Source organism: Grammomys surdaster, unplaced genomic scaffold (assembly GCF_004785775.1).
Source record: "Grammomys surdaster isolate TR1022 unplaced genomic scaffold, NIH_TR_1.0 233, whole genome shotgun sequence".
Classification (NCBI taxonomy): domain Eukaryota; kingdom Metazoa; phylum Chordata; class Mammalia; order Rodentia; family Muridae; genus Grammomys; species Grammomys surdaster.
In genome coordinates, this window is record NW_021604678.1 from 1629871 (window position 1) to 1649688 (window position 19818).

The 19818-nt window shown below is 39.6% G+C and overlaps 1 protein-coding gene across 8 annotated transcripts in view; it reads left to right on the forward strand.

The window, feature by feature from the left end:
- The window catches only part of Mapk10 (mitogen-activated protein kinase 10), a 285181-nt gene that overhangs the window by 226952 nt on the left and 38411 nt on the right, over positions 1 to 19818 (forward strand). For 7 of the 8 annotated variants that reach the window (XM_028773649.1, XM_028773650.1, XM_028773646.1 and 4 more), the window contains 2 exons: positions 11033 to 11215; positions 14267 to 14391. In XM_028773649.1, coding sequence (XP_028629482.1) covers positions 11033 to 11215; positions 14267 to 14391 — 308 coding nt within the window. Of the gene's footprint in view, positions 1 to 1342; positions 1415 to 11032; positions 11216 to 14266; positions 14392 to 19818 lie in introns of all 8 variants that reach the window. The other variant, XM_028773653.1, reaches the window with a different exon arrangement.

Consider the following 19818-nt stretch of genomic DNA (forward strand, 5'->3'; position numbering starts at 1 on the left):
CCCTCTCCCTCTCTCTTTCCTTTACTCAAAGATTTTGAACACAGCAGCCTCTTGTGAGGCAGTGATTATCGGATGCTTTAAACACACCATGGAAGACACACACACACCCGTTTGCTCTCTTTCCCTGATACGTTTGCATGGCACTTGCTTGCCTGAAATGGAACAGACACATTGGCTCCCTGCGTGCGATCCTCATCTCCAAGGTTCTAACCAGTTAGGGGCTAAGCAATGGACACCTTGGGTTTCACCCTGATGAGATTGTGACAATGGAAAGAGCCTCTTGAGGAACTCTTTCAGGACACTGCCAAATTACTACATGTAATTTGGAGCATGAGTGGAGCAAAGCCACACCATGCTGTGACGCCCAGCCCCTTCCCCTTTGCTCTACTCCCCCCACATCCTGTATTTTTCCAGCGTTTGCTCAGCCTGCCTCTGACTTTGTGTAGGACCTAGCAGGTGCAGCCCCACAAGGGAGGGTGTGTCCCTCTCTTGCCCCTACCTTCCTATCCTCCTTTTCCTGCGCCCTGCTCTGCCTTCCTGGTTTCAATTCTGGATGATAACTGGCAATAGAGGGGGAGACCAATGTAATTGACCCTCAGATTCCAGGTTTCTTTTGATTTTCAGTCTCCAAAGTGTTTGCTCTTTAATCTTGTTGATTTCATGTTGAACAGTCCTATTTGAATAGCCAGCACTTTTAGCATTACAAAGGCCCCCGTATTTATAGAAGAGGAAAAAGACTTCCAGCTCAGAACCCTGTTCCTTTCATAAGATTCAATGACCGAGCTCTGCACACCCCAAAACATTCATTCTCCAACAGAAATGTCTGCTCCTGGAAACGTATTCATATTTATAAACAAGCAAAAATGCCTTTTTTTAAAAAGGAAAATTTCTTCTGGGGTGCTAGCTGCTAGCTTTTCTCTTTTTCCTTTTTTAGATATGGTACACAAAAGAATAAAAATGAAAATGATTTACATGTCTTCCATATTAACACAGCCTAGGATAATTTTCAATACAAATCATCCAGATTCCAGCAGATGAATGTAAATTAGATCGTTTAAATCAGAAGTGAGAGAAAGAACTGAATTATAATTGCAAAGCAATATAATCAGGCATCAGTAGCTTTCAGGTGGCTTTGTTGGTTCAGCTCTACAGCAGGAAGGGCTGGGCATTCTGGGTGTACTATGTTCCTATCTCAAAGCACCACTGGCTGGCCAGGGACCGCTTCTCCCTCAGCCAGGGAAGCCTAGTCAGTGACTCCACAGCGCAAAGTGGCCTCGAAGTTTTATTTATGTTTTGATCCATTTCTATTTTGTGTTTATCTTCATTTTGTTTTTGTTTTCAGTTGACATGTGGTCAGTAGGGTGCATCATGGGAGAAATGGTAAAAGGTGCAGTGCTGTTTCCTGGCACTGATCGTATCCTTCCCAGTGACCACTGGGCTCTGTGTGCCCTTGTCAATTTATTCCATTTGTTTCCAATGCAAAACTGACTGCTGAAGATCTCTACTCATGGCCCCTGGAGAATTTCTGTGAGATCAAATGTCAAGTGTTTGCAACCTTGCTTCATGGTAGAATAACGTTGTCTCGCAGCAAACCCTTCCATGAACGGGACAGTATGAGATGTGAGAGGTTCAGCCTTGTATTGCAAGCTCTGCCTCACTTCAGTCCATCCGAGCCCAGAGACTCCTTGTAGAGTCATTGTAGAGATTTCAAAAATGAAGACATGTATTAAGCTAGATAATAAACAACCAAGTCAATATTCACACTGATGGTGTACAGTTTCACATCCTAAGGAGTATTCATTTAGCCACGGAGATCCTTAAACGGTTCACCCACATGTGATTTGCTTGATTTAAGACAGGCCCAGAGAGCATGCCTATCCACCTCACTTCTGCCTTATCAACCAACCTCCTTTCAAACACTGTGCCTTATTCACGTCGTGTATATGAAGAGAAATTTCTCCAAACCTGCTCTTATATTCATTATATCATTAACAAGTAATATTCAATACCGCGTTAATTGGCAGTGATTAAATAGAGAAGTCATTTAAATCACTGTGAAAGCAACCCTCTCTCAAGTAGCAGCTAGCTAATAGGAGTCCAGAGGTCCCAGGGCAGACATGGTACCAGGCAGCGCTTTCTCCTACTCCTTAAAGTCAGTGAAATCACCACTGGGTTTGATCATGTCTTACAATCTTCTTTCTTCATCATCAGGGTGGAACAGTGGACTGAAATGCTCACTATTCAAAAGCAGTTTTGAATCTATAATTTTTGGGCTAATATCTAATTAGGTAAGTCTGATTACTGACATCATATGACATCCACTGGCTTTAAACTTTTAATTCCTGTTACAGATCTTTCTATCTCCATATTTCATACAAATACAAGGATAACACAATACATTCCAGCATGTGTATTTCATCTACAGTCACACATATGTATAATATAACACTATAACTTCATACGTATTTTCTATAAGTCTAAAACAAACAATTCAGAAAGTCACAAAGTGGTAGAGAGCTACCACGGAACGATACCAATACCTACCTTTAGCTCTTACATGTATGTGCATACAGAAGTACCCACACATGCCCACACCACACATGTGTACATTCACACACATCTATATTACAAACACAGCACACAAATAAACCACAAATAAGTAAAAGGGCTAAACTGCTTACTTTTACTAAAATGTTTTTCTTTAATCTTAAAATATGACACCCTGACTTTAAAAATCTTTCTGCCTATATTTCTATTTTGTTTCTACTCATACATTTTATTAAATGGTATCTATAAATTTACATATTAGTGCTAATGTAAATTACATTGGGCTTGATCAAACAAAATTACTTCAGATTTCTAAAAGAAAGAAAGAGAGAAAGACAGGCAGGAAGGAAGGAAGGAAGGAAGGGAGGAAGGGAGGGAGGGAGGGAGGGAGGGAGGGAGGGAGGAAGGAAGGAAGGAAGGAAGGAAGGAAGGAAGGAAGGAAGGAAGAAAGAAGAAAACCCAAAACTAGGATTTCTTTCACTCTCCTTGTATTAACTACCTTTTAAAATTAACATCTGGGAATAAATTTAAATTAGTCTGTATGCTCTTTGCTCTTCCAGAAATTCATTAGAGTTGAATGACTGCAGATTAAATGAGTGTTTGCCAGCTGAAGATTAAACAGACTGTTTCCTTTGCCTATTATAGCACACTGGAAGATTCCTCAGCCAAGCTACTGAACACAGCTCGACATTATTAAAATCTTTTCTTAAGAGAAGCTGCTTGAGCATCATGGTTTAGTCTGAATGCCAAACCCCTTGTGAGCATTCTTAAGGCCACAGTAATGTCATGAGGTCACATCATGCAGACTTATGTGAAGCTTTGATATTGAGGTTCCTTTCTGAGTATCCCAGAGACACTTGTAAATTTCTTGGGGAATCAATTAACTGTGGTTCATTAGTAATTTTATGCACATGGATTTATTTTAAGTTAGTCTTTTAAATGCAATTTATCATAGAGTTAACCTCTTAAAGAGCGAGATGTACCACTTAATTTAATAAATATTTCTCATTATAAGTAACTTATTTGAAGAGAAAAATGACATTGAAATATAGTTGTTCAAGAGAGGCTTGAGCTGGAGACAAGGAATCTATAAAATATAACCTGTTCATGTTGCTTTAAAAGTCAACAATCACATCTATTCTAAACCATTCTCAAAATAAACTACTTCTGAAAGGCCTTACACGCCAGGTGTGCACATCATTTGCATATAATTAAATAGCAAGCAGTATTGGAATAAGACTTTAATATTCTTTATATTACAAAAATACAACATACTGTTTTTAGTGAGAGATTTAGAAATTAGATGGCCATATAGTTCTTATATTACAAATATTTCAAGAATAGACTTTCAAAAGCATATATTAAGTGAATCTTGTTCCATAATAATGGTTTTGTCTCTGTTCAAATCAATGGAGTTTCAGCTCAGAGGTGGGACGGGTGACTCAGAGGGGAAGAGCAAAGGCTGCTCTTTGTAGAAGACCTGGGTTCGGTTCCCTGTACCCACAACTGTCCATAACTCCAGTTCCAGAGAAACCAGGGTAAAGTTTTTCTTTTAGAATTGTTAAGTATTTGATTTTTTGAGGTTATATTATAATTACATCGTTTTTACCTATCCCTTTACTCCCTTCAAACTTGTCCATGTACCCTCTTTGTTCAAATTCATGGCCTTTTTTTTCATTAATTGTTGTTACACACACATACACACATCTAAACACACACACACACACACACACACATTGTGCAGTTGTCTGTATAATGTTACTTATATGTATGTTTTCAGGGCTAAATACTAGATAGTTGATAACCAGTTGGTATTCTGGGCTGGAAGTCAGGGTTTGCTTCCCTCAGTAAGTTTACATATAAAAGCTGTGCCAGCCCCTCATCTGGCATGTACTTTTATCACGAGGTCTCCTGTAGCCCAGGGTAGCCATGAACTCACTAGTCCAAAGTCCATATGAATGTTTGATCCTCCTGTTTCCACTTTCCAAGGGCTCACGACACAGGCCTGGTGTATATGTTGCTGGGTATTAAACCCAGGGCCTGTACATGCCAGGCAAACATTCTACTACTTGAGCTACGTAGCCCAGTCCTGTTTTCCTGACCTCATAAAAATTTGATTGTCCCTTCTTAACAATCCAGTGTACACAGAGTTACACCCAGAAATTACCATGGCCTTCAGAGATGTGTCCCAGGGTGCAGCAGTGTCCTGCAGCTCATATGTAGAGGCAGTGGTGGTCAGTGAAACTGTTTGCATTGGTGATGCTTTTTAGTAATGTGAAGGGGTCTTTGAGCCTCTTCACCTCTAAAATAAAGATGTCAAACTTTTTTTTTTAACTTTCACAATGCAGGTAAGAGGAGCCAGTGTTTGTGAAGCCAGAGCAGTGCACCTGGAGGAGGGAGCCATTTACATCAGAGAATGAGTTCTGCCCTGGGAAGTTAAGAACTGTCCCCCCACAGAACCTATTCAGACATGGAGTCTTGAGGTTGAGGGATCCCTGTTAGCCTTTGATAGCTTAAAAACATTGCTTCTGCAACATGTATTAATACACATTGAAAAACACAATTCTTGTCTACTTTTTATTTGTAAACATAGTTTACAATAATAATTAGATTTACAAGAAACCAGTTATATTGAAAACCGCAAGCATCCAACAGCAGGCTCTGGAGGCTGGGCTTCACTGACTCAACCGAGGCAGGTTCAAGAGGGGATGTTGTGACTTACCATACTTCCTCCGTGCTCACTCCTAAGGAACACATTGTTAGTGAACCGCATCCTAAATTTTCCTTCATGTTTTATGGTACCAGAAGCCAAGGGGGCATTTTTGAAACAAAAGAACATTTGAAAATGAAGGCTAATATGACTAAAAACTTTGTTCTTCCCCCATGATCAGGCAAATAACTTATCCCTGAGCTGCAGCTCCAGCTCCAAACTAAAATGTTTTTCAACGAATAAAACAACTCAAACAACAACCAAGGACATACAGAACTCTCCTAAGTATATGTGTCTCTACCTTGATCTTATGAACGTCCTCAAATGTAAAAGTGCTTTTAAGACCAAATTTTACTAGGCAAAGCCTTCTTACATCTGGAGTTAGTAACCGCCTGGAAACATTAGTATAGTGTAGATTAGTGTTTGTCAAAATGCAGTTCAAGGATTGCTTGGGTAGCAATTATCATTGGTTTTTTTCTGTGATAATCACCGCAGACCTAAGTACCTAGAATCCTACAGTTAAGTGGTGCATGTGGAAGCTGTGGGGAGGGAGGTCTGTGTTCTTGTGAGTTTTCTACATTATGGATATTTGAGTTTGTGAACATGGTTTTGATACCATGATGCAGAATACATAGCACATGTACTCTGTGTCCTTATTTCTCATTCCTTGGAAACCTTGTCAATTTACATGCTTTCCTACGGAGTTAGAATAAAGACACAGAGCCATACTGAACACCGGGCCCATGTAGCAGCTCATTGGAGATAAAATGGCATTGTCCGGAATGATTTAGTATAGATGTCGCAGGTGGCAATGCTGTCTTTAGGTGCCTAGCAACAAATTGGGAAAGAAATTGTTGATGTTCTTGAAGTTGTGAAGGGAGGCTGTGACATTTTCATGCTGAACACTGAATAGCAGGCCCAAGGTAGTGACTCATTAGGCATGTCAATATCAATGCTAGAAATCACATGCTTAGTAACAGGATAATCAAAAACAGAAGAAAACAAAACAGTAATTCAAACTGCATGGTAGGTCGAAATCCCTAGACAGTTTCTGAAGGTTGAAATGGCAAAGCATAAATGTCGTTCATAATTATAACCCAAACACCCAGAAAACAAAAAGTGTTGTCCATCAGTGCATTCACCAGGGAAAGTGTCTCTGAAAGTTTGCCAGTCAGAGACCCTAAAGGCTAGAGTCAAGCTTTGATCTAAGTTCTCATCCTAACAGGAAAGCTTGCAGCCTCCTGGCTCCAGAGGCTCACCCCTTCTCTTCCACCTGTTCTCTGCCCCTCTCTCCGAGGATGGTACTATTCACAGAAGTCCCCAGCAATGATCAAGCTCCTTTGCAAATTATCTCTTCTACTCTCAAGAGTAAAAGATTTGCAATGCTGCTCTACTTAGTCTTCAGTGAACTTAGATTTCAATAAGGAAATTTGCTGCCGTAATATTTTAAGTGTCTTTTTTGATGTGTTTATAAAAAGATAAAGAGATATATAATATATTCTATGGGTGGGTAGTGAGGTATGGGAAAGGGACAAGGGGACAGAGGGGGAGCAAGAAGGCAAGAGAGCAAGAAAGAGCAAGAGAGGGAGGAGGGGACAAGCAGCCTCTTTTATTGTAAGCCAGGCCTACCTGGCTATTGCCAGGTAACTGTGGGGTGGAGTTGAGACAGAATGCTATCATTCTCCTGTTTTGGCTTAATTAAAAAAGAAAAATTAGAAAGAGGTGATGGCAAAGCAGGAATAGGGTCACATGATATCTGGCTACTTTCTGCTGGCATTGGGGGCAATGTGTCTCTAGGGAACATAGAAAAATGGGTATGGGGAATGTTTGTCCAGTCTTAGGAGAGTTAGCTGTTTCCTACTGTCCAGGGTCTGTGGAGCCATCTGAGGATAGGTCAGAAGAAGCATCTGTGTGTGTGTGACAGGAGATGGAGCATCTGGAGGTTGCTTCTCTGGAGCTGTTATGGATGTGCCTGGACTTGACAAGATGTAGGGAATAAGATTAAGTACATTTGGGAGAAAGAAAATTTTTTTCTTAAGATGTACATTTGAAACCCAGAGGGATCCCACCCGCTGGAATAGGTAGTAAGTGGGAACTTTAGGCAGATGTACTTATCTGGATGGAGTCTATTGGGTCCATGAGAGGTAGATCTGAGTGGGTTTCCTGTAGCTTATAAGTTTACAAAAGAGATAACAACACGAGTTGACAACATGAACAGTCTTTAAGATGAACCTTTGTTGGATTGTATAGTGGAATGTTTTATTAGAGTTAGTCAAATTTATAGGAACTCAGATAATATTAGGACAGTGACATAGCAAGAAGAGGAAATACAAAGCATTTAATCAATGGAAACTGAGTTTGGGTAATGAGGTAATAGATTACATTTGAGAAAGCATAGCTGTCAATGTAGTCAGAAGTCTGAGAAAGAGTAAACAACAATCTACCAGTTATATATTATTTTTTAAAATGACAGAGTCCACTAGCCAACAGTTCCATGGTCTCCATGGTCTCTTAGGTGATGTCAGTCTGGCTTTTAAGCAGAGAAGACTCAGGGCTTTTTCTCTGTGGAATGGATGCACGTGACATGAGAAATGACTCACCTTGATTCAGCCAAGTCATTTGACTCAGGGCACCCAGGTTTATCTACTGCATTTTTCAGTGATTATCATAGCACAATCCAGGCAGTATCTTATAGGTATGTCCGCATCGTCTGAGACCATCTTGGGTCAACTGTTAAAGGCTTTGGGAATTCTGTCTGTAATAGTCTTAGAAATATTATTAGCAGACTTCTAACAAGATTGAGGGCTGTATCGATTGGTTATAACTGAAAAATTTAATGGCAGTAGTTGAAATCTATCAAGACAGGATAGGAAAGAAAATCTTAAGTAACTTTGGCAGGTTGCGTATGTAGAGAAAAGCACATTTTTGTATTAGCAAAGGAACATTTGGCTAGGACCAGAATAAGAAAGCTGGCAGCAGTGGCATAAGATCATGGTGACAGAAAATGAGTTTGTCCAGGCAGGTTCAGGCCTGTGACACAAACTGAACATGCAGGTCATGGGAATAGGCCAGGGGTGTGGGAGCATGGGTAGGTAAGCAGTTGGGAGTAGGAAAACATTTTCCATTTATCTGACTGCTGCCAGTGTATGTGAAGATCTCTTAAAATAATGTTCAAAGACATTGCAGCACCCATCGGGAGGTTATTGGATTATTTGTACCAGTGTCCTGAGAATAATTCAATAACCAAAAGTTCCATTCAGGCTAAAGGCCTAAGTCATCACTAAGGCCACCTAGAGGTTATACACAGTAAGTCCTGGACTTACTAGAAAGCTTCTCTACCCTAGGCCCAGGGATTTCTTTTTAAAGAGCTGTGAGAAAGCCCAGAGAGAAGAGGGGGAGGGTAAGATAGTAGGTTCCCCCATGGTGCCTGCCCCTGCTGAGCAAGTGGCTGTAGCTGCACAGCATGGCTGGCTGGTGGCTCGGGGCTGTGTGTGCACTATGGACCCACAGTGGCTGAGGCAGAGGCACAGAGGCACACAATTGTTGAAAGTAGAATAAAATAAAGGGTTGATGATATTTCCCAAACTTGTTACTTGTCTTCATTGTAGAAAATCTAGGGACTTCTTTACTTCTTTACCTTTGCCTTACTTTTAATATTCATAGCAAGTTTGAGTAATGAGTCAGTGGCAGCTTGATAGACCATGGTAATCCAATTGCATTAGAGAGATGGCTCCTTTCGTGTTTAATGTGACAATTGAGCTAAGTACTGAGTTCTATACCTATCTTTCTATCTATAAATCATCTGTCTATCATCTATCTATCTATCTATCTATCTACCTATCCATCTGTGTATCTACCTATGTATGTATGTATGTATGTATCTATCCATCTATGTATGCATGTATGCATGTATGTATATATGTATGTATGTATGTATGTATCTATCTATCTATCTATCTATCTATCTATCTATCTATCTATCTATCTAGGTACTTATAGCTTATATATAGCCATAGGCTTAACATGAGTTTTTGCGTAAGAGTGACTAACCAATCTTCTGTAGTGACTTAATTTTTTTATTTCTAACAATTCTACTCTACTTGGGTAATCACCGGCACACAATGACATCAGTGAAGTTCACTGATGCTTGTCCGCGGTTCACTCACTATTGTCATGCCAGGGAATACATCTCTGGTTTTCCCACCTGCATTTCATGTCCCCATAGTCTACAGCAATTTTCATTTTTACTATAATAACTAAGTTTTATTCATCCAGGTTGTAAGGGAGGTAGAAATTTGCAAATTAACTTGCTTTTATTTTCATTTGATTGTCTACCATTTGCAGTTCATATTCATGTTAAATGTGGTTGCTTTTGTCTTCTGTCAGGACAGTCAGTGTTTTTAGGCTAAACTCTTGAATAGCTAATTAGTATTACGTTAAGGTTCTTTGAAGAGCCTTGTGTTACTTTAGTGGGAAGGAATTGACAGTGCACGATGGAGCTATAGAAAAATCAAGGGGGCAGGAGAAATCTCTGCTCATGGTGTTGGAATAAATGCAAATCTTCAAGGCCCGGTTGGGTTGTGTTTGAAATCAGCTTTGGGCTGATCTTTTAGAGCTTGCATTTTATCATTCTCAAGGCTATGAGACATCAAATATTAATGAGAAATAAAAAAGAACAACTGAGTTAGTTCCATGAGGCTGGGAAGGCAGCAAAGGAGGGATGCGAAGCTGCTCACTCAGTGCTAAGCTACAGGTAGACAGAGTGACAACTGTGATAGACAGAGTGATTGAGACAGAGTGACTGTGACAGACAGAGTGACTGAGACAGAGTGACTGTGACAGAGTGACTGTGACAGAGTGACTACAGCCAGAGTGACTGTGACAAAGTGACCACAGACGGAGTGACTAAAAGAGTGACTGTGACAGATAGGCTAACTGTGACAGACAGACTGACTGTGACAGAGTGACTATGGTGACCTAAAAGTCCTGCATGCTTCAAACAGCCTTTGAGAAAAACAATATAAATGTCACAAGTGTATAATAAATTTTTGCAAAAACAGAAATTTGAAGTCTACAAAATGTATTATGTATCTATCAAAACTTTACAATGTATTCCACAAATAGATGCAGTTTTTGTTTCCCAATTAGAAATGGAACAAACAAACAAAGCTGCCATGAAGACCCCAGATGTGATGCTTTTCCCACTTTTAGAAAGGGAAGAAAATATTAAAGCCTATTTAGGGAACGATAAATAAATATTACTTAAAACACTTATTTGCTCGGTATTCTAAAAATAAAAATGATCAAGGTAACTTTAGGATAAAAATCCCATGATCAACTGAGATCATTTTAATTCTAAATCACATGATTATTAAAATTTTATTTCAGTAAGGTATCTGTCTTACATTGATTAAATCTTTTAATCTTTACAAATAGGAGAACATTTTCCATCATTTGTCCTTGTATATTTCACCCTAAACCACATGATTATATAGGTGTTAATATATTCTCTTACATTTGAATAATATTTTATTTTTATAAAGCAAAGACTACTTTATATTTTTTGCATTTGTTAAACAGTAGTAGTTCTCTAAGAGCACACAAGTTCCAAAATTTGGCTTAAAATTCCAAGAGGGTTCCCAGGCTGTCAGTTTTGATTTCACCTGTGTTGCTTGGTAAGATTCCAGCTGTGCTGCAGGGTCTCAGGTGACAGGCAGGGAAGGGTGAGAGTCCTTGGTCTGCACCTCTTTTTTCCCTTAACCATTTCCTTCCCAGATATCGACCAGTGGAACAAAGTCATCGAGCAGCTAGGAACTCCATGTCCAGAATTCATGAAGAAATTGCAGCCCACAGTCAGAAACTACGTGGAGAATCGGCCCAAGTATGCAGGACTCACCTTCCCTAAGCTCTTTCCAGATTCCCTCTTCCCAGCGGATTCCGAGCACAATAAACTTAAAGGTGAGCGGCTTCGCTCCGTGAAAACCACATGCTCTGAAGGCCTTGCCTGGGCACGCACTGAGGCGTGTCTGACTAGAATCTTTGTTGGTTAACTCTTTGATCAGGGGTATTTAGAATCTAGAAATCATTTTTCTGAAATGTAAATTTAAAAAGTCAGTGTACTGTACTTCAAAAATATTTCTTTATGCCTTTTAGTTCCTAGAAAATATGCTTCTCAAGTAGTGCCACTCCCTGATGACTAAACATTGAAATACATAGGCCTATGGACACCATTCTTACTCAAACCACCACAGTAGAGGAAAGTAATCTGTTCTTGTGAAGACACAGTGGTGTAACACTGTAGAGACACCAAACCCCTCACTGAACTATTTAATGTCAATGAAAATCCTTGCAGGCTAATTCTGTGATGTAAGTTCAACTTTCTAGAGTTCAATTATACCACTTTTGTAAGTTATTACTTATTTAATATATTTATGATTCTAACACTGGCACACAAATGAAGTACTGCAATATGCATCCAGTTAATGGAACATTTGCTCAGATTCTAGGAAAGCAGCATGCATATCCAAAGGTGCAAGCTGTCAGGCTGAAAGCATTTCTCTTTGTTGACTGCATATGGTACTGACAGTGGCTTTTAGTAAATGAGCAGGTGTCGGCAAAGTTCATTAACCCATCAACAGGGGCCATTCCATCCCGTGTCCTTTCTAAGAAGAGAAATACAGATGGTCTTGAGAGCAGATTCTAAGGGTGCAGGGCACATGAATCTGATGATAACATCAGCCACAGATCAAAAGGACCTCTTAACTAAGGAGATAAATAAGCAACTGTGTTGGGCTGTTAAACTATTGGTCATAAAAAAATCTCAAGATTTGAAATAGTATGTGGGTCTTTGTGTACTTTTGTTATTCTCGTGACCATCAAAGTTTTATGTGGAGAAAATGATAATCAATTAAGAAAAATGTATTTATCAGAAAAAAATGGCCAATAGACACAAAAATATCCTTTAGTGAATACCTTTTATATTATACAAAGCAGTATAAACCACAGGAAAATAGTCACAGATACATGAGTGAGAACATCATCTTAGCTGTTATGTTAGCAAAATTCAGTGAAAAAAATTAAAAATATTGAATAAGTGAAACTATTTCAGACAGTTTAATCATATACAAAAGTGTAGTGAATAGTGGGAGAAAAAAAAGTCACCAATAGTCACAGTGGTGTCTTCTATGAGAATGGTTGGTATTTCCTAACTTTTATTTATGTTGTTTATATACTTACATTATTGCTAATTTTTTATCATTAACATAGTTACCTTAATCTGAACATTTAATAACAATTGATGTTCATACTAATATATTTTAATAAAAATATATCTTCTTGTAATAATTTTCCCTGTACACATTTTATTATACTACAAATGAACATGTGAATCCACTACGGAATGCATACAATGTCTTTCAAAGGAGAATAAAAAACACTAGGGCTCTAAATTTGTCACTATCTAAACAGGCCCCCATTTCCTACATTAGCACTTCATTAGCACATTTAGTTCTAATTTTTGATGTCAGTTACTGTGAAGCACTGTCATTAAACAGAAATAGTTCAAATTGCTAAACCAACTGAGGTTTTGCTCTCTTGAGCTGGAAATTTTACTATATAGTTGGAACATACTGAATTATTTTTCCTGTTACAACTTCCAGATAATTTGAGTAGTAATGGTGGTTTGAGGTATTACTTATTCCTGTTAAGAAAACACTTCATGTGCTTTAGAAACTAAACATTTATGTGACCTCAGGGCTAGGTTTTCAAATGAGGTGGTAAAGTGCTTGTTTGTAAGCACAGGGACCTTGGTTTGAGTCCCAGATGCCATGTAACAAAAGTTGAGGAGTAAGCATGCCCTTGTCGGCGTCCCAGTGTTCAGGAGGACTGAGCATGCGCTTGTCAATCATCTTAATGTTGAGGAAGACTGAACATGCGCTTGTCAATCATCTCAGTGTTGAGGACTGAGCATGTGCTTGTCATCCCAGTGCCAGTGTTGAGGAGGAGCGAGCATCAGCTTGTCGATCATCTCAGTGTTGAGGAGGAGTGAGCACGCACTTGTCAGTCATCTTAGTGTTTAGGAGGACTGAGCATGCGCTTGTCATCCCAGTGTTGAAGAGGTTTGGGCAGGTCAGCTAGTCTGGTCTAACATAAAGTTCCAGGGCTGTCTCAAACAGATAAACAAAAGAGGTTCACAGTGCTTGAAGGACAGTGCCCAAGGTTGTGCGGTGGCTTTCACACTTGAGTGCCTGCACACAAAGGTGAGAGAACACACACAGGTTTCAAACACAGAAATGGATGCAACTTCAACAAATAGTGCTATTGAACAGATATGCTTTCTGACTGTCACCCTTCCCCAGCCACACAACTCACCATGCCACCTTGTACATGATATGGAGACGTTTATTATTATCAACCATGGCATGGGACACCTTTCGTGACTAGCCATCTGATTCCACCAAATCATGACCCCCTGCATTTCAATGCCTCCTAGACAAAACTCGAGGGTTAAAATGATGTCATTTTATCACACCCAGATTGCTTTTACACATCAAAGACATCTGGGCTTACATTGGTTTGCAAGTCAGTTTGAGCTTTATTTAAATTCTGCTGATCTGCGTTGTATATGAGAACATGCAAGCACATTGCTTCATCTCCTACATCCACCCCTACATCTGAGCTGTGCGTTTCTGCAGATCGCCATGCCCGACCCCATCCATCTAACGGCCTTACAGATGAGCCCCATAAGTTCCCTTACCTATTCAAACTTCATGGCTGATAAATGCCATTTGTAATTCTTAGTGAATAATTATACTCAAATATTCACAGCATATAACCCTCAAAGAACTCTCAAAATGTTATCTCAAGACAAAAAATTATAAGCTTCGTTTCTTTTTATAGCTCGTGACTATATTAGGAAGACAGTGGCTCCTTTTAGTTTGTTCTCCAGACGATAAACACCCTTGCCAAAATGAAAAGCTGAGGAATTGCTGTTCTCATTTGTCATTTCAGCCAGCCAAGCCAGGGATTTATTGTCTAAGATGTTAGTAATTGACCCAGCGAAGAGGATATCTGTGGACGACGCCCTGCAGCATCCGTACATCAATGTTTGGTACGACCCTGCTGAAGTGGAGGCGGTAAGGCATTGGCCACAAACCATCTATAGCAAGTGCTGAAAACAATTAAACCCACACAAACGAGCCCACACAGGCCATCTGTCACCCCCATATCAAAAGCCATTACACTATCCTCTGATGTTATCTTCTTTGTTTTATTTTATATTTTAAAGATGTATTTATTTTTTATTTATATGAGTACACTGTAGCTGTCTTCAGACATAGCAGAAAGAGGGCACGGAATCCCGTTACAGATGGTTGTGAGCCACCATGTGGTTTCTGGGAATTGAACTCAGGACCTCTGGAAGTCAGTGTTCTTGATGATTAAGCCATCTCTTCTTCAACAAGGGTTTTTAGTTCATTTCTTTCCTGGACTTCCTGGGAACAGGATGGGTTCTGATACTATTTCTTGTCACTCACATGTAGGTCTCCTCCAGTGTGTTTAACTGTCAGCCTCTCCCAATGCAGAATTCATAAGAGAAAAAAATCTTGTTGGTGGGCTCGTTGGTTGATGCTACATTACTTTTATTTCCTTTATGGTGGTGCATTGAGATCAATGCCATGTAGTACTCAAGGATATTTCAGTAAGGGAGCTTTTCCTAGAATATTGGTGTCTTAGCAACTACACAGACAACACACACAAAGGTAGATATTTCAAATTGGGTCCTTATTTTCTAGATTGATTCTAAACGATGCAGTTTGGTATATCTCTGGTCTTCGACCTACCCAAGGCTTATACTATACATCATAGAAACTTAACTCTTCATTTTAAAGTAATTTCAAGTGCCTACTACCTTTTCTGTGAGTGTGTTCTTACACTTTACTTCACCTTCTCTGTATGTTCTTACACCTTTACTTCATCTTCCCTGTGAATGTGTTCTTACACCTTTACTTCACCGTCTCTGTGAGTGTGTTCTTACACCTTTACTTCAACTTCTCTGTGAGTGTGTTCTTACACCTTACTTAACCTTCTCTGTGAGTGTGTTCTTTCACCTTTACTTCACCTTCTCTGTGGGGAGCTGCCCTGTAGCTGATGCCTGTGTAGACTCTGCAGACCTCCCGATGAGAACTTTCTTTCTGTAACATTTGTTAGTGTATCTGTCAGCAGTATTGCCTTTTCTTGAAAATGACAATATGTCCTTAAAGTATTTGAACACCAGTGTGGCTCCTGTCACTGGTGTAATACTCTAGCTTTATAGTTGAATTTACTCTGAATCCATCCAATGCTTTGCCTTTAATCTCTGTGCTGCAGTGTATTCTTGCTTAAAGACAGACTTGCTTTACTTACATCTCTTCTCTGCACTCTATGTGTTTTCTGGAGCCAACTGTGCTTAGTTCAAACCCTACCCAGTTCTTATTTCTTATTTACTCCTTCTTTCTGTATGTGAGAAGCAAGTGGTTAGTGTTCAAAGTTTCCAGGAGACCCTAGTTCTGACTCCCCCAGCTGCACAAAGGGGCCTTTACCAACTTGTGTGACGTTTTTCTAAATTTTGTCTGCTGGAGCAGTTCAACCATCATGCTGGTATCTCAATTTACTTCAGGTTTATTTTAGTAACTTGATTTGATTTCTACAAAATCCAATCCTTCCAGTGGATTTCTGATGTTCTTAAAACTAGTCCATATTCTCAAGACTCAAATACAGATTATTTTCTAGTCTTTGATACTTTGTAAAAACTTTTAAAGATAGTCATAGAGTAGAAGGAAGTACAGAAGAGAAACAAATATATGAATAAATATATTTAAAATTAGGTAGTATAGATTTTTCTGATAAAATTTAAAAAAATGTTTTAGGTGTCTTTGTAAAACTGTAAGCTAAACATAAATTATTTGACATTGCTAAACTTTTACTGTTAAAGTTCTAAACCTGTGGCATGTTTATTTTTCCTTACATCTGATTTCATGTGCTCAATCTGTTTTTAATGGATCATGGCCTCCAGTTTAATTGGAGTAATAAAGTCTGCATTTGTAATTCACTTGTAATTATGTTGCCTATAAAAGAGACAGTTACTTAGAATCTGTAACAGCACATTAGAATAATGTCAATGAATTTTTAAGTTTATTTCAACATTTCCTTTGTAGGATGAAAAAAACCCACCTAGACCTTTTTTCAATACTGTCACATAGAGCATAGATAGTAATGAGAAAAGACATATAAATGTAAGGATCCAGTATAGCCTGAGGATTTCATAAAGGAGTTGGCCAATACAGAAGAACGAGCAAGTGTTTGACATTAAAGCTGAAGACACTGGCTGCACAATTGTAAAACTGTCTTCCATCTACAAAAGTTGCAGTGAGTCCTCACCCCAGGGCAAGGGTAATTCATTACTCTCGGAAGCGTATTGCAGAGGTCACAACCAGTAAAAAAACACATCCTACGAGTGTGAGAATAACCATCAGACGTGCTTTGTTAACCTACCTGGATGGAGTCAAAAGACATGTCTTGATCCCTGGAATATTGAAAACAAAGAATATGGACTTGATTCTAGATGAACATTGGCTGGCTTGTGTCAGGTTCAGGCTTTAAGCCAGCAGTGAGGAGGCAAGTATCCTGTGTGCTGCTCTCTGGGAGCCCCTAGGACAGTCATGGTGGCTCCAGTGTTACTCTGGGCATCTGGGCTTCAGGACAGGTTGAGCCAGCCAAGCATCTTGTGTTCTCCAGGTTATGAACCCTAGGTACTTGAAGATCTAGAAGAGGTGAGTAGGCCAGACAGGACCTTGTGTGTAGCAGATCCATGCGACTTCCAGTGGTAAGCTGAAAGGCCAGAGTGGCGCTACAGATGTGATGCAGATTAAGGCTGGGACTGGGCCTTTCCTTAGAGTCCTTGGAAAAATTCGGGAAAGGGAGTCTGCTGGGGAAATACAGTCTATACTAAGATTGCTCATTCTTTTTCAAAGAAAAAGAATGCTTCTTAGAAGAGGGAGTCAACAACCTGTGGGCGTGTCTATGGGGTGTTGTCCTGTTAATTGATATAGAAGGGCCCAGCCACTCTGTGGGTAGCACCTTTACTTGGGCAGGTAGTGCTGGGCTGCAAGGAAGCCAGCTAAGCTTGAACCTCCAGCTTCAGTTTCAAGTTCATGTTTCAGTGCTTGCCCTGACTTCCCTTGATGATAGACTATAATCTATAAACTGACATGCTGACATGCTTTCTTCATCTAAGTGGATTTTAGTCATGGTGCTTGCCATAGCAACAACATGAAACTAGAAGAGAGAATAAGACACAGTGTTGCAGAGTCATTCTGTGCAGTAGGTTGGCAAATATGAACATTTAGGAACAGATACATAGACAAAAGTCAAAGCTGTGATATAGTAAAGGAATAACAAAGCAGATGCCCATGGTTAAAAGACTTATGCTCTGGAGAGACAGAACTGATGCAGCTGTGTCTGTTAAATAATGTAGAGGAGGCCATGAGGACCAGTTGGGCAGTCAGGAGTCATCTCTGGAGAGGCATTGAACTCTAATGAGCACTCAACAGTGGTTGAACAAAGGATGGTGTCAGACTAAGTCAAAAGCAGGTGCCCTTGAAGCAACCAAGAGATTAGCAAAGATATGCATGTATTCGAAACCCAAATCAAAGAAATAGTTTACTGGAGACCAGGGGTATTGGCTGCCCAATACATAGAGTTGGTGACGTAGAGGAGAATACACTTGCTTCTATAGAGAAGAGTCAGGAACAACGCCAGGTTATCTCCACTATCTCTTGCTGAGATAGTTCCCTGTGACTGACAGACTAGCCTGTGAGATACAGCTGGGAAAGGTCAGCCCCTGAGCCACAGAGCAGATCTAGGCAGGAATTCGGCCTCATGGCCACAGACTGCACATACCTAGTGACGATTTCTTTATTCACACCTTGGGAATCCCTGAGTGGAAGAGAAGTAACCGAACAGCTGAAGACATCCTTCCAAGAAGAAGATGTTGAAGGTTAGAAACACACAAGGACCTTGCCAGTAAGGTGAGGTAAAGAACATTTCTAATAAGTACATAATTTCCTCAAGTATCTTGCAATTTCTAGACAAGAATGTTAATGTGATAGCCATGGCAGGAGAACATTTTCCTTTGGGTGATCCTACTGAATTTTTGTACCGTCTTCCACTTGTACAGGGCTCATGGTGAGCAGGCTTGGATACAGGCATGTGGAGGGGGGTGGTGAAGGATTTGGTTGTCTTATCTTAGGCTACTCTACTTCTGCAGCTTCAGTGCCCACTAGGTAAAATGATATGGTCTTTCCTTCATCTCACTAAGAGCTTTTTGATCAACTTCTGCTCACAGGCCTTGAGAGTCCTTCAGTAGCTTAAGTATTTACATACACATTGGCTCTACAAATAAGAACCGAATTCAAAAGTCACCTCTCTTTGTAACATAGCCAATGATGATTCAGCAAACCAAAACCAACCCAGCTGTGATGACATGACAAGGCTAAGGCAGGAAGATCACCCAGGATTGTAGGCTAGCCTAGCCTACATAGCAAGTACCTAGTCAGGGAGAACTATTTAATAAAACAGTAAAACCTGATTTACAAAACAAAACACACAAAAGAAGAACACAAGTTCTCTGCTGGAGACAGCCTTACAGATGTGGGTTGTCTATCTTACGTGCTTATCACAGTCTTACAGATGTGGGATACCTATCTTGTGGGCTTATCACTTGTCTAGTGCATGATTCCTGGATGAGAGTAGGGGCTGTCCCTCACAGATGTCAATCATCTGTGCACTACAGTGAAAATCCTCTGACCCTCAACCAGATATGAACCAGCAACTGCATTATAACAAGGAGAGTGTATTCATCTGTCTCGAGCTGACTCTTAAACAGCTGTTTAACTCTGGATATAAAACAGCAACTTGCCCAGATTTTTATAACTAAAATGTATATATAATTGCTAAACAATCAAGCAGTCCTAAGGTTGTGCTGACAGGACTAGATGCATAGCTTTAAGACTTACTTGAATTTTACTGATTATGTGTTTCCTTCAAAGTTCAAGTAGTTGAGATTGTGGTTAGAAAATTATTCTTATTCATCATGCTTTTCTACTTTCAATCGCCTTGGCTATACTTTCACAGTAAAAGCTAGCATGATTTTATTATGAACATCTTATTTCTTATACTATTAAATCTACTTGATGAGTGAGTTAATTTATATATGGTTTCTACATTTACTCACTGGCTTAGCTCATTACCATCTTCTGAATTCTCTAGAATCCATAATGAATTCCTTATAACAACATCATGAACAACAGAATTTTAAACATATACATTAACAGATATCTTCAGTATATTCTATTGGACTCAGTGTGCATAAACTCAGGACTGGCCAGGAAAATGTGAGCCACAAGAAAAAGGAGTCAACACATTTAATATTCAGACAGCTCATCAGTAGGTCTTGGAGATAAGCCACTGAATGAAATATACATAAGCTTTCCTCAAGTGTTTTATGATCTGTACATTAAACTGGT